Here is a 15,530-nt window from a genome sequence, read left to right as displayed (position 1 = left end):
TTCTGATCTTAATTGCCCTGTAAATCAGTGGAATAACTTAGAATGTACACCAGCATAGATCAGAATCGAGCCTGCTAATATCAAAGCACCTTAGAGAATATTTACTATGTAAAGTTTATGTGCCAGATTCAGTCCACCTCTTCTGCCTATGCAGATACAAGAAAAGAAGCCAAGAATTATACACTCTCTTTAACACTGACATAATTAATGCTTTTCCCCTTCCTGCATAGAGTAAGAGCAGATTTCAAATACCAGATTTTATGATCTAACACCAAACATTTTTTTCCATCTCCCCAGTCCTTATAACACCTTGTACCTAGAGTTGCACTGTCCTGCTGTAGCACCATCTGTTGTGATCACTTCAAATAATGGAAAAAACATCGTCAACTTTGGGGAGGTCGCAGTAGGTACGAAGTTAGAATTCAACTTTTGAGGTTTTTCTGTCTGGCTTTAATTCCTTTTAAATGTAGATTTGTTATTTTCTTACTTGCTGTAGGATCAATTTTCAAACATAGGTGTCTAAATTAGGCCAGATGTAGTCATACAAATGGGTAATTAGGAGCCCAGATAACCATTTAAGGTTCTTAAGAGCCCATTTGATGCCCAGAGATGTAATTAGTAGCCCTAATGGAGACCACCTGTGTTCGTTCACTGTACACCAGCCCCAGAAATGCAGTGAACATTTAGCGGAGGGAAACATGGGAGTGAACTGTAGCTCTCATATGAACAGTCATGCATGGAGATCTGATGCAGCAGAACATTACTCAAACTACTCCTAACAATTCTTCTTTGAGGTTTTATGGTCTTTTGTAACAACCTCTGTTAAAAACAAATCCACTAGTAAAATGGGTTGTGAAGATGCATTTTTCCCTCCTGGATATAATTTCCTAGCCAAGTAGTGTTTGGAGAATACAACGTGGTCATTGACAGGTCTAGCCTCTGCAGGGCAGCCTTCTAATACATGGAACCTTCATCACAACCAGGCTGGCTGTAAAATGTTGATTTATAAATACCACATTTAGGAAATCCCAGTAAAGTAAAAACACAGTAGATGGAGTGAAAAGTCTCATATCTTGAAAATGCTTTTAAACAGCCACCTGAATGGTATCTGACCTTTTTCCTTGAAAGACTGGGAGACACTAGAAGTGTCACATTTGTTGCTTTCTGTCTTGAAAGAAAGGATCAGTCTGCCACTAACTTCAGAACTTTTTTCTGGCTCATTCTTGGAGTTAACATTGGTGGTTTTATTTCCTGGCCATTCTTTCTCACACTGGAGTGCAATGAATACTGTGACACCATAACTAAAGATGGCCCTAGGCAGCATTGGAGTTGAAAACTGGAGTGTCCAATTTAGTGGTCTCTCGTACTGGTTGATTACAGTAACATTTCTGAAAGTGTTGTTTTCATACATTTTAGGCCACAGAATAATCCAACGGATTACAATACAGAACATCTCCCAGGAGCAGCTAGCAGTATCCTTGACTGGAGTGTTCACTCCCCACAATCCGCTATTCAGTCACTGTTGAGTTTGGGCCTATTTCTGCAAGAATTGTTCATCATTAGGATTGTAAAAGCACCTTTAATGGAAACTGTAGTTCAGATGTGGTGCCCATCTTTCACAGCTAGATAGATTGTAAAAATCTATTCTGCGGCGCTGGAAGAAATGAACTTTAAAGACCCCTTCCAATCTAAATGCTTTTGCAAAATTCTCACTATGCACTTTTCTGCTGGTAAATCTCTATTTAAAAACCAGACTTGAGAGGCTCTTCCTGCTCATGCTTCAGCCCTTTCTAAAAGAGCAAAAGCTACTAGCAATGCAGCCAACTCCAGCACCAACATGACACACACACAGAGCCAAAACCCAAGTTTTTACTCAACACTTCTCCCAACTTCTGGAAATCTTCAGTTAGAAAAGGCTGTTCTCTAGGCTTCCAGTATTGCCAAGTCTAAACAGGGCCAGAAAAATCTGAGAGAACATCATCTCTCATATGCTGGTTTAATTTGCGTGCTTCCCACCCCAGGCAAAACCTAGGGACAGAGCTGCAGGGAAGGTATTACAAGTTTTTCTAACTGAAAAAAACCCTGTTTCAGACATTTGAGTTTTGGACAAAGAATTGGGTTGGTTTTTATTTTCTTTGGTCTAGCTCACTAGCCCTAAAAAAGCTAATAGACAACAGGTTGGTTTGAATTATCTTTAAATCCTGCTCTTGTACCCTCAGTTTGTCACCTATAAACTTGCATTTCCTTGAGTTGCAACATTTCAGCTAGGATTCTCCATCCTCAACCCCAATGGGCCCTTCCTATTGGTCAGTCCAGTTGGCACTCTTGAGCCAGGGGAAAACCAGTTTCTCTTCATCTCTTTTTGTCCAAATGAGAGTAAATTGGTGAGTAAATATTTTATATATATGAGAAAATATTTTACACATGGGGAGACACATGGATGATAATAAGCAATCAGAAGCATTTAGAAATACAAGACTTGCCCAAAAATATACTTTTAAAATAATGTCAATACTGGTGCACAAATAATAAAATCAAGAATTTTCATGCTGAAGGAGTTCTGGGACACATTTTTGACTGGTTAAGGCCTGATTTTAACATTTTTTCCCAGGGGGAATTATATTCATTTATGGAATGTCTTTCCTAGCAAAGGATCTCATAATGCTTTGCAAACTACACAGACAGGCCATCCCACAATGCTTTGCAAACTACACAGACAGCCCCTCTCCACTTCTGGGTGGAGAAAGTAGGCAGCTGATGCACAGCATAGTGCACAACAGTGCGGTCTAAAGACATATGTAGTGGGCTCTCTGTTGTCTGTCGGGAATGCGTGTGGCTCTATAGGAGCCTACCCTTATCAGAACATTGACAGCAGCTTAACATTGTTCTAATAATGGGCAGTCAGATAAGCTGTGTTCTTTAGCACATTGGTATCACAGTGAGGTCATTCTCCCTGGGAGAGTACATTATAGATCAGGGGTCGGCAACCTTTCAGAAGTGGTGTGCCAAGTCTTCATGTATTCACTCTAACTTAAGATTTCGCGTGCCAGTAATACATTCTAACGTTTTTAGAAGGTCTCTTTCTATAAGTCTATAATATATAAGTAAACTATTGTTGTATGTAAAGTAAATAAGGTTTTTAAAATGTTTAAGAGGCTTCATTTAAAATTAAATTAAAATGCAAAGCCCCTTGGACTGGTGGCCAGGACCTGGCAGTGAGAGTGCCACTGAAAAAAATCAGCTGGCGTGCCGCCTTCGGCACGCGTGCCGCAGGTTGCCTACCCCTGTCATAGATCCAGGGCTGGATGCTCAGAAAGAGGTAGGCTCCAAACTTCTATTTAGCCTCCTAACTTCCACTGATTTCACTCCTAACTCCTTTTGAGCATCCAGCCTCTCGTCCCTCGAGATTTCTTAGACAAGGAAATATAAGCACCTTCAGAATCAAAAGAAGAAAGTAGGGCCAAATTCTGGCTTGCTGTTTAAGTGCCCTCAAGCCCAGACACTCACATACAGTACTTCAAATCCAGCTCCAGTGTGAACCAGCCCTAGCCCCACCTCTAACCCAGCACAGGCAGAATGCCACATCTGTGGGCATGCCCATTGACTAAGGCTATGTCTACACTAATGGGGGGGGAGGGGAAGATAGATTTCAGATACGCAAAGTCAGCTACGAGAATAGCGTAGCTGAATTCGACGTATCTGATCCGACTTGCCCCGCTGTGAGGACGGCAGCAAATCGACCGCCGCGGCTCCCCCGTCAACGGCGCTTACTCCTACCTGGGCTGGTGGAGTACGCGCGTCGATTCGGGGATCGATTATCACGTCCCGACGAGACGCAATAAATCAATCCCCGAGAGATCGATTTCTACCCGCCGATCCGGGCGGGTAGTGAAGTCCAGCCCTAAGTGACCCGATGGCCACTAAGACCTGGAACTATCTTCTCTGTGGATACTTCCACAAAGGACCTGGGATGTGATTATGAGGAGCTAGGACTGGGGCATTCCCATTCCATCCCTGTTGCCAGGTGCCTATGCACAGCACCCAGCTGGCATTTAGCCCTGGCTTTGTATTGTACCCTGAAATTCTAAAGCCAGTGTCTGTTACAGTTGACTGATAGGAATATCCTTCTTTGCAGTTCTTTGAAACTCTGGATATCAGGAGCATAAAAGCCACCCTGACCCTCAGTATTATTGGCCATGGGGTGGCTCCTTCAATTGCTTGTTCTGTGGAAGGAGAAGTGCTCGATATGGGATATGTCATAGCCAAAGAGAAGGTCACTTCCACATTCAAGGTAAATCCTGACCTAATGGAAACTCCCTTGTGTTGAGTTAAAACTTAAAGACCTGATTAGTAGTGGGTCAGGACCATTCCTAGTTGGTCAGAAGCATGTAAGAGGGTTTCCCGACAGGATGTTATGCTGAGCAGTAAGTTGCTTCATTAAACATTTTAGCTTTTAAGCCTGTGATGAACACCCGTGACAAACTGGTAGTTCAGTGAGGTCATTAGAAGCAGAGAGTCTTAAGGGCCAACGGTACTTCTACCTGGCAGGGGGCTGAGCTGACTCTGCACTGCTTGTGGGAATTCTGCCTACAGAGGCACTGGGGAGGGGGGAGGGTCTTACTGCACATTTAAAAAGCACCTCTTGAATGCTCTTCTCCCTGGTTCTGTCCAGTACACACAAGGGTGAGGGAGGCCAGAAATGGCCCCTCAAGCATCAGCAGCAGAGTTACTTGCCCTTCCCTCCCAGGTGCTCCCTTTTGTAGCCACCCTGATTGTGTCTGCCTCCTGTCTCCATGGGAGGGGGATGTGCCCTGCTAGGGACTACCGGGGTAGGCTGGAGAACAGTTTAATTGATTCATTCATCTGCTGTAGATTTCCACACCTCTAATCCCAAATCTAGTGAACAGGCCAAGTGCTAGAAGCAAACTGTTAGTCTATAAAATCTTTCACTGTGCAGGCATCACAAAGCTTTGATGGGAAGCAACTAGTGTGTATTTCCTGCAGATGGGTTCCAAGAGTGGAAAACGCTCTGTGTTGTTTGGCAGGAAGAACGAACTGTGGATAATAGTAACCCATATGTACCATGTATGGCACCTGGGCATGCAATAAACAATTTCAGCCCATTTGCACAATACACAGCCTATAAGGTTTTTAATCAGTTCCCCTATTAAAATGCTGTTGTATCAATGACTCCCTCCAGATACAGAACACTTCCACTCTGCCCCTGAGATACTCCATCAAACTAGAGTCACTCTCACAAACAAGGGACAAAGAGCAGCAGAGACTTCCCTTCTTCATCACGTCTCCCCCAGGACGGACAGATTTTGTTGGTAAATAGTTTTTCCATCTCACTAATCAAGTACATAATAGGAGCCAAATTCTGCCTTGTGTTTGGTCCATTCAACTTCACTGAAGCCTTACAGTGGTGGGGGGGTCACAACACTGTAACTAAGGACAGTATTTGCTTCACTAATATCAAATATGTTAATAATTAATTCCTGGTTGGTACAAGTTTACATAGCTTAAGAGAACGTTCCCAAGTAAGAAGGCTCTATTGTTGAAATCTGGTTAAACCCACTCAGTATATTACCCATCAAGAAGCAAGATCAATCTATGTGTAATTAATACTAGAAAGAAAGAAAGAATGGTTTAATGGCACTTCTCCAATTCCTCCAGGGAAATGGGTATTTTGAAAAACCTCACGGGTGGTTCCAGGTAGGCTTTTTAAAACCCAGATTTCCAACTTTGCTTCATAAACATGCACCAGAAATTTTACTCATTTACCATTGGGACAAAAAGGATGTGAGATTGAAATATAAAAAGAGTGGTAGAACAGAGCTTTCCTTCTGTCATCCTCATATTTCTGTTTTTTGCTCTTCCAGGTACACAGAACTACAGTGGTTTAAGTGTGTTCAACATATTTCCAGTAGAGGGCGTAATTGAGCCTGGGAAGAGTCAGGATTTCACTGTTACCTTCAGTCCAGACCATGAAAGTTTGTATTATTCTGACTGCCTCAAGGTTGTGCTCTTTGGCAAGGTAAGGCAACCTCAGGGCATCTGGATTGTTAAATCTAAAGCTGCCATATGACAAACTGAATTTATCAGCATGGGCATTGAGATTCTATCAGGAGTGGAAATAATTGTATTTTGTTATTAATTCACAATGACTTGGAAAAAGATCCCTCTTCTCCCTACATAACCCCACTTCGCAGCTGGGCAAATTGTGGGGAGCGAGCACATACCCTTGTGAATTGCTGAGCACAACTTCATCAGATTCTCTGCATTGGGAACCTATGTGAAGGGACTGGTATAGTGGATTGTTTCCTGCAGAGCCCATGCTCCAAAAGCCCTTCCTAAACAGAGGCTGCTCTTTCTACTGTGAAACTGCTCTGCTGTTCCTCTGCATGGGGAAGGAGTGGTCCATCTGTGGAGCAGGGACTGAGCTTAGACAGAAGCCAGAATCAGAGTGCACAGATGAGCAACATCGGGGTGATATTCCCACACTCCCAGGAGAGGCTAGCCAACAGTTAGCAAGGAGTGCCACCTAGTGGCTGCTATCAGGACTGCAAGTAAAGAGGTGACTGCAAACATTTCAGGGGAGTTTGCATTCCCAGAGTTTCGGGTAGGGATAAAGCCAGATATCTAATTTTGGCTGAGCTGAGTTGTGCATGGTTTCCACACTCAAAAACCATGAAATCAGTGATGAGTTCCTGAAATCTGGCCCAGCTTCACAAATCTCAGACAGGTCGTATTTGATACCAGGTAAGTTTTGCCTATCTTGGGGGTCTAGGATGAATGGTTTTCCCCATTATCACAGAGGCACTCTGCCACAGAATGAAAAAAGACGGAGTAAAATACATGTCCCCCACCAAGTCAACAGCTGATTACAAAATGAAGATGACAAAGATCTCTTGCATCATGGGTTATAATTGCATACATAAAGGAGAGACTAAAGCTCAGTGGCCAGTGTGCCCGCTAACAATTGAGACAGATTATACAATTGTTTCTAGACAGCTAGTATAGTTGTGTCGAGATTACTATTACATCAAGACCTGGGCTGTAACCTGCATCTGCTGAGTTCTTGTCCTACATAGGAAATAGCTCGTGAGATCTGGCTGAAGGGTGCTGCAAGAAACCATATGATGTTTGTGGAAGGAGGGGATCCATTGGATGTTCCCTTGGAGTCTTTGGCTATAACATCACCCATGTCTGAAGAAGCAGCAAAAGGAGGTAACAACCTGCCTTTTCTATTTTTATTCTAACCCGGGAGAATGATATCTATGTAGATTTGTCTGTCTCTATTTGTATTAAAAAAAGTTCACAGGCGATAGCACCTCCAGCATGCGGGTACCAGAGTCAAATGCCAAAGAAGGGCAGAATCTTATGGAAGGAGTTTGACTCAATATAAAAATGGCAGAAAAAATGTGTTATCGGGAGAAGAATTTTCTCTAAATCTAATACAGTAGAATTTCTCATCCACGTGAATGGCGGGCTTTACCTCATGGGGATTAGACAGTTTTTCAGTTTAGTATGTGAAAAAGGATAAACTAATAGTACAGCACAAATGTATTTTAGCTGCATTTCTGTAAATGGCATGTGAAGGTTTACTTTAAAATGCTTATAAAATTCTCACATGTATGCACCCTCAGCATTACTCTAATTACAGGATTCCCAAGTTCAGAGACAAAGACCTTAGGAGTAGCTAATACAGAAACTAAACGGGAGGGTTGAATGTAAGAGAGGGGTTTAAATTCAGAGGAGTTATGTAAACTACACCCATTTAAAGATGCAAAGGAATATGAGTGAGTGTAACTTACATGCTAAGGGGCCCAAATAGAAGGATGAAACAGAAAAAGCAAAGAACGTGTAAGATGACACAAATTAACCAGACCTCACCTTTCTTTAAATTCATTCTTCCTTCCAACCCGATGGTATGCAAGTCAAAATGTGGTAGGAACTGTTCAGACACTCTTGTTGGTGGACTTTCCTACTACTGCCCTCTCTGCTGGTGCCTTCTGGTGTAATTTACACCATCTTAGACCAACTGATCAATAAGTCATTTATGCCTGACTTGGGACCAACATTCATTGGCTGTTCCAAAGTTAACTTGATCCATGTCTGTTTAGAGCTGGAAGAACCAGCGAAGTCCCTCCTCCTGAGCCTGGAGTACATCCAGGCAGAGACCTCTGGGACTCCGGCAGTGAGGGAGCTGAAAATCGGGGCTATACGGACAGCTCAGTTTGCATCGAAGAAGGTAAACAAAATGAAAAATTCACTTTTATGTGTAACTCAGCTCAGAAATTGAGTCAGTACTTGCAAATGGCTACCAACTGCTCTTGAGAATCCAGAGCCAGCAGAGATCCCACATTAAATGAGTTTCTGGATCTCCATTAAGCCTGACACCATATTATAAAAGCATTAGTATTGTTTGAAAGGATAGAGGTTTATTTTTCAAGGGGAGACGAGGAATTAGCAGGAGGATATTAGAAGAGGATAATACAATTAGTTGAATACATTTCTCCCCTAATTCTTAAATACATAATAAAAGTATGAATATAGACCAAATTAGCAGCTTTCACGTTAACAGCAAAGTGCTACAGGCAACTGTTTATAAAAACAACATTCTGAACTTACACTGAGCTGCAGCTTTCACGGTTTGTTTGTTGAATGATGAAAGACTGTGGTCCCCACAAATGAGACTTCAAGAGAACAAATTAGTTTAATTTCATGAAAAATCCCTAGACACACTCTTTTTAGCCAGAGTGTGTTTCATGACAACCAAGCACATTAAATTCACTGCTTGTTTTCATGTCTCAGGAGCAAAAGCACAAGAGGTTTAGCAGGTGGGAGGCACAGTTCTATAGGTTAGGGTGATGTAGCCTGTAAGCAAAGGCCTTTTGTACCCAGAAGCTGAGCTGGCTGTAACTAACAGCATGTGTTCTACTTCACTAACTGTGCTTGTTGTTGCTGCAGAACGTCGAGTTCAGTTTGGATAGCCTACCAGTCCTGCAGCAGAAGGGATTTACCATCGAGCCTGTTAAAGGAACAGTTGATCGTGGTCAAATCAAATGCATCAGTGTTTCTTGGGTGCCACCTGCTGACTTTGATGTACGTTAACATTTCCAAAGCATGTTTGTTGAAATGATTGTAGACTGGAGGGAACAGAGCACAGTCTCACTAGCTTTCAGGATCAGCTCAGAAGCAAGTCTTTGAGTCATCATCAGTGCAGCTCACTTTGGACAGAAGTTATAACAATAGACCTGCTAAACTTAGTGTCTGATTTGTATGAAAACAGGACAAAGGGTCTAGTAGTTAGAGAACAGAAGCCAGGGACTGGCTGTGTCACCTTGGGAGCTTGCTACATAACTTCTGTGCCTCAGTTGATCCATCTATGAGATGAGAATGAAGGGCATAATCATGCATACCTTATATGAGGCATTAAGATCTTTACACTTACATAGCACCTTTCAGCCAAAAGTTTATTAGTATTAAATTAAAGTCACTGCTTTGCTCAGATTGCTTAAGGGGCAGTCATTTGATAAGCTCTCTCACACTAGATTTCAACACAGAAAAGATTTTCTGCTGCCCCGATCATATGAAAGCACAGACAAATTTAAACACATGATGCTGCAGTACCCAGGCTGTGGTAGCCCTGGATTCCTGTCTCTTTCATGGAATCATAGAAATGCAGGGCTGGAAGGGACCTCAAGAGGCCATCTCGCCCATCCCCCCATGCCGAGGCAGGACCAAGTATACCTGGGCCATCGCTGACAGGTGTTTGTCCAACCTATTCTTAAAATCCTTCAATGACGGTGACTCTACAACCTCCCTAGATAGTAGTGCTTAATTATCCTTAGAGTTATCAATTTTTTTTGTCATATCTAATCTAAATCTCCCTTACTGCAAACAAAGCCCGTTAATTCTTGTGGCGCTCACTACTTACTTGAGTCTGTTTTGTGACCCACCATAGGTACCAGGGTTTGCCTTGGTTCCTTCTACAGGGCCTTGGTATATGTTCACAACACTGTCCCTACAAACAGATTTTCCTCCATGCCTCATCTTCACGTGTTTCTTATTCCTTCTCTCAGTCTCCCTCTGTCCACAGGGATCCCTGTGGGGGTGGCAGCATGACTAGCATCTTCCAAAATTAGAAGGTTGCTGTCATTCTGTGCAAAAGGAACTAGGGTTCATGGTATGAGGCCCTGATATTGACTCAGGGCTTCCTGGTGACCAGAGCTGGCTCTTACACAACTCATGGATGAAGGATCTCCATTTCCTTCCCAAACCCACAGTACAGCACAGTATGCCACAGCCACACCCAGCTCGGTGTCATGGCTGTAACCGGATGATGTCATGCCTCCCACTAGGGAAGGAGTACCCTGTTATTCCCAGCTTTCATTAGGCTAGCGCAGTTATTAAGAGAGATTCTCTATACCCATAACTGGCACATCTGATAACTTCAAGATATTAAAAGGCATAATTTACAAAATCTGATCAGACTTTTGGCTCTAGGTGCCAGATGAAGAGGACTGCTTATACTTACATATTCTTTGTTTGTAGCCGGATCACCCTTTGATGGTGGCAGCTGTACTCACCTTAAAAGGAGACATTAAAGAATCTTACAAAGTCCTCTTCATAGCCAGAGTTGTGTGCACATGAACTCCCACCAAGTGAAGAATCCAAGCTAAACCTTGCGAAGAATCACTGAGGATTGCTCAGGCTGGTAACTCATTATTAGATCTCAGAATGTAAGGAGCTGGTGCAAGAGACTTCAGAGATCATTTTAGTTTGTACATGCAAAGATGTGATGGCTGCAGAAACTTTTCTGCTTTTGTATGAACTCTAAGAATGATGGCTTTCAAGCTGAATTTCTTCAAAGAACTGCTTTGTAGAGTGTGTAGAAGAGACCTTGTGAACACAGAAAAGATGGCTGATAGTGTATTATCCTAGTTATGGGCCAAATCCGGAGAGATACCATGCATTTACAACTGCCCTGAACTTCAGTGTCAGCTCAGACCCAGATTTTTAAAGATATTAGGCATTGCTGTGCTCAGCATTGCAGTGCCTAACTGATTAGGAGCCTAAACTCATTTTCAAAAGGAATTTAGGCACTTAAAAGTCTAAATCCCATCCATTGTTAATGCAATTTTGGCTCCTACGTACTTAAATCCCTTTGGGAAATGAGACTTAGGCATTCCAACGATGAATGTAGCAACCCCTAAATACCTTTATAAAGCTGGGCCTCAGGGTGGGGGTGTTTTCCTGTCAGTGTGTGTACGTTTGTAAATATATTTTTCCAGCTGATCCTATGTTTTTGGTAATAGTTTTAATAAATATACAAAACAAGCAATAAACACACAAGACTTTTTCTTGTCTAAGACTGGAATTAAACCTTCCATAGAAATCTTTCCCTCTGCTCCCAACCCAGTGGAAATCAGTTCCCATGGTACAGTTTAAACTCCTTGCTGTTCTGTACGATCAGAAAAAGAGGGATCTCTGCCCCGTGCTATTGACTGCATCACAGGATCTGGTTACTTGGACCCCCGTCTTAGATCCACTCAGGTAATTTCATATTATACATTCATGTTCCCTAGAACTTTTACTTATAAAAGTGTTGATTTCTCCTCATTACCAAGGAGCTAGGTTGATCTGCATGTAGAAGGGAGCTCTGCTTCAATGGGGCTTGGCGCCAGCAACCATTACAGAGAAAGCCAGGGTTGACAGGGGAACCAAGGCGAGCATTAGGAAGCCAGGAGACACAGAACCTCTCTTCACAGGTGACCCTGTACCTCCCACACACACTCCCCAAGACACCGGGGTGTGGCAGTATCCACTGCCCCTTTTTTTCAGGGCTTTTTGTCATTTGCCCCAATTTTATTTCACATTAACCATTTTGCTGCTGGTTTTCTGCTGTACCTTCTGTATTACAGACCATTCATTAACTTTTCATTGGACTCTGGGGTAGGAAGTGCTATACCTGGTATGTTCAGCAGCACAGGTGAGCATAAAGGAGACATACCCAGAACAGAAAGAGGAAGAAGAGCCATGATTAAAAGTCTAACTATAGTCCTGGCCCTTTAAGACTCTTCCCGTCCCGCAGTAAGGGAGTCTTATTTTCCTCTTTAAGTCAAGAACTCAGTGTTATGCAATGGAACTCACGCTGCAGCCCAGGAGATATTTTAAAGGGCTGGGATCATCTTGGTCTGTAATAAACACCATCAGTCTATTTAGATGGATCACCTCCTCCTCCCCTGCGGCACAGCCTGTCCTCTTCTGCTGCCATTAGTGAGCATCAGATGGAGCGTGTCAATAGCCCTGATTATGCAACACATAAAACATGGCATAACACTAAGTCTGTGGTTTGCTAGTTATAGAACTTCACCAGGTGGAGGTAGACACCTGACAGTATCTTTTGCCAGCTCATTTAAATGAGGCCTATGTGATCCCTTCTAGCTCAGAAAGGAAGTAACAAGCGCAGATACAAGGATGTTGTTTATTATGTTCAGAAGTTAGAAATTAACTAGGACCTCATATTTACATGTGATACCCATGAAACATGCATGTGTTGCATCCAGACACCATACATCTATTGACTACATGACTTGGATTCTGCCATTTAGCTGTCACTTAGTGCTGTTGTTTCCCATTACTTATTCATGTTGCTAAGGTATATTCTCAGTTAGAAAGAACAGCTTCCTTTTTATTGCTTCCCATCATGACTTGCTTGTTTCATGATTTTGGATTTCACTTCAGGTGGGGTGCAGAACCACAGCTGGTATAGAGAGACCTAATAATAGGAATATTTTCTAAAGAGGTAACTTGTGAGGGGGGTGGGGTTCTGAAGTCTTACAAGGGGACTAATTTCTAATATTTAAAATAGTAGTAAGTCTATTAGGGAACAGTTCATGCTTGGAGAACCCCCACTCTCTTTCTGCATCTAGGTTATGATAAGGGCATCTTTAGCAGGAAAGACCATCAAAATAATTAGCAGATTTATCTACAGCATACTTCTCAGGGGCAGGTCCCAAACTCTGGAATGAACTCCCACAGGAACTAAAGACCATCACAAATCTCACCTCTTTCCACGCTAAAGGACAGGTGCATTTCTTTGACCTGCCTTCTCTAACATGTAGGAATATATGTATATATATTTTTAAAATCCCAAACAAAACACTCCAGTGCATACACTTCTCCCCCATGGGGAGAGGATGAAAGAGCAAGCACATGACATATGTTAGGTTGCTTAAAGTACTAATGGAAGATGCTCAGATACTAGAATAATGAGCAGGACATAAGCCTATATAGGGTAGAATATTGGTCTTGATCCTTTGCTGATGTAGTTTCATGGACTTCAGTGGAACTGGAGTGATTTATACCAGCTAAGAATCTGACCCCGTATTTCTACATATATTCGGACACATCTCTTTCAACTATTTCACGTATAGAGGGAGATAAATCTCTACCCCACTTCAGTCTCACCTCTGATTCACAGACGCCACCTCCCCAATCCAAATTCCCACAGTGCTTATGCTGTGATCTCAGTAGATGATTATTTGGCTAATCCTGGATTTAATCCCCAAAATTATTTTGCCAACATGACAGAGGGTCAGGAAATGAACAATCCGAGAAGTGACATTAAAAAAAAAACAACCACCTCGTAGCTTGTATGCTAATTCTATCAAGAGACTGTCTCTGTAGCTTAAACTGGATCTGCAGAGTTTTCACAGAGATTAATTTACCATTTCAGGATTCCAAGACCTACTGCACAGTAAAGACACTGATAGTGTTGTGGAAACACAACCAGAGAGAACAGAGCAGATCTTAAAGACCCAAAACACAAATGTTCCCTTCAGTCATACTCCAAACATACACAGACCTGTTGACACAGGAACATATTGACTGACTAGAGTGCAGACTGTTAATGTGAGAGAAGGAACCTCTCCCTTTCCAGTCACATCAGTGGCTGCATGTCCTCCGCTCCGGTCAGTGGGAACTGAGTGCACATGTAACCCACACACCTCCTGGGTGTGGTGCTATGTCCCATCTAGTGGCACGGAGACCAAGAGAGAGAGACAGAGAGAAAACGAGTCTGCTCTACAGCCTTAGCTAACAGCCAACTGGCTGTTGGCTCATGCACCAAGCTTCAGAGGTCCCCGGTTCGATCCCACCCGCCGACGAGATATCTCCTTATAAAGTATATTTGATTGCACGATACCGCTGCAGGGTTCCCCATAAAAGGAAAAATGCTCTGTGTTGTTTGTATTTGCAGTGCCTAGAGGCTCTGATTGGGGATCAGAGCCCCACTTTGCTATGTGCTGTACACACACAAGGAATAAAGAGACATGGCTTGTAAACTTTTAGGCAGCAACTGCCACAGGATTTTCATTTACTATGATATATTCTATACTTAGGTATGTGTACACTGTAACTGTGCTGCTGGAGTGCCGGAGGGCAGACTCTTCCTACATCGACGGAAGGGGGTTTTCCATCGATGTAGTTAACCCACCTCCCCCAGAGGTGGTAGGTTAGGTTGATGGAAGAATTGGCTTAACTACGTTGTTCAGGGATATGGATTTTTCACACCCGAGCGATGTAGCTGAGTCAACCTAACTTTTTAACACAGACCAGGCCCAGAATGTGCAATTTATCACAGCCCTGAGTGACATAGCTAGGTTGATCTAATTTTTAAGTCTATGCCAGGTCTTAGTTTAGGCAACAGCACAGCACCGTGCAGCCTGGTCTTCACTTAAAACTTATACCGGTGTCGCTCTGTTGGTCAGGGATGTGAAAACACCACAGCACTAGCTGACATAGCTGCTGACGAAGCCCCCAGTGTAGACATAAATATGCAACAGAACAGTGCTTCTGCTGACCTAGCTGGTGTTGTTGGGAAGGTGCTACTCCTATACCAGCAGGAAAACTCCTGTCAGCACACACTGCGCTTATTTAGGGGGCAGTGCTGACATAGGCTCTGTGGTGTAGACATAGCCATAGCCTAAGCATTGATACTTCAGTAGTGACTCCTGCGGTACTTAGTGTTTCTCTAGTGCCTTTGTCAGAGGATCCCAACATTTCACAAACACCAGCTGAGGTTATCCAGGAATGTTGTACAGAACCGTCAATCACGGGGAAAGTCCAATAATTATTATTTATCTGTGTTGGCCAGTCAGTGAGCTCACTCAGCTGGCAAAACATTCCAATCTCTCTGCTGAGGCCAGCTCTTCAGGTTGACAATGGCCCACCAACGGAGGTGCAATACTACAATACTGTAAAAAACTAATTAGACCACAGCATTCTACACAGCTGATTTACCATCTATTTATGCAAATGGCAGATAACTATATGTTACACTCTGTGTAGGTTACACAGGACCCATATTGTAGTGCAATCCATATGCATTATTACAATGCATCTAGATTATATCAGTGGGGGCCTGACTCTGACCTCACTTAGGCTGGTATAACTTAGAATAACCCCTTGACTTCAAGTTACATCAGCGTAAGTGAAATCAGAATCAGGCCCTGTAGTGC

The 15,530-nt window shown here is 42.9% G+C and overlaps 1 protein-coding gene across 1 annotated transcript in view; it reads left to right on the top strand.

The window, feature by feature from the left end:
* CFAP74 (cilia and flagella associated protein 74) overlaps nt 1–10,659 on the top strand; it is a 102,945-nt gene extending 92,286 nt beyond the window's left edge. The window contains exons 29-38 of the mRNA XM_065421394.1: nt 298–407; nt 1,417–1,472; nt 2,265–2,384; nt 4,136–4,291; nt 5,201–5,330; nt 5,883–6,037; nt 7,095–7,230; nt 8,127–8,254; nt 8,974–9,108; nt 10,561–10,659. Coding sequence (XP_065277466.1) covers nt 298–407; nt 1,417–1,472; nt 2,265–2,384; nt 4,136–4,291; nt 5,201–5,330; nt 5,883–6,037; nt 7,095–7,230; nt 8,127–8,254; nt 8,974–9,108; nt 10,561–10,659 — 1,225 coding nt within the window. The remainder of the gene's footprint in view (nt 1–297; nt 408–1,416; nt 1,473–2,264; nt 2,385–4,135; nt 4,292–5,200; nt 5,331–5,882; nt 6,038–7,094; nt 7,231–8,126; nt 8,255–8,973; nt 9,109–10,560) is intronic.
* The last annotated feature ends 4,871 nt before the right edge of the window (nt 10,660–15,530 follow it).

Source organism: Emys orbicularis, chromosome 22 (assembly GCF_028017835.1).
Source record: "Emys orbicularis isolate rEmyOrb1 chromosome 22, rEmyOrb1.hap1, whole genome shotgun sequence".
Lineage (NCBI taxonomy): Eukaryota > Metazoa > Chordata > Testudines > Emydidae > Emys > Emys orbicularis.
The sequence above is the reverse complement of the archived record's forward strand: the minus strand, read 5'-3'. Positions and strand labels throughout refer to the sequence as shown.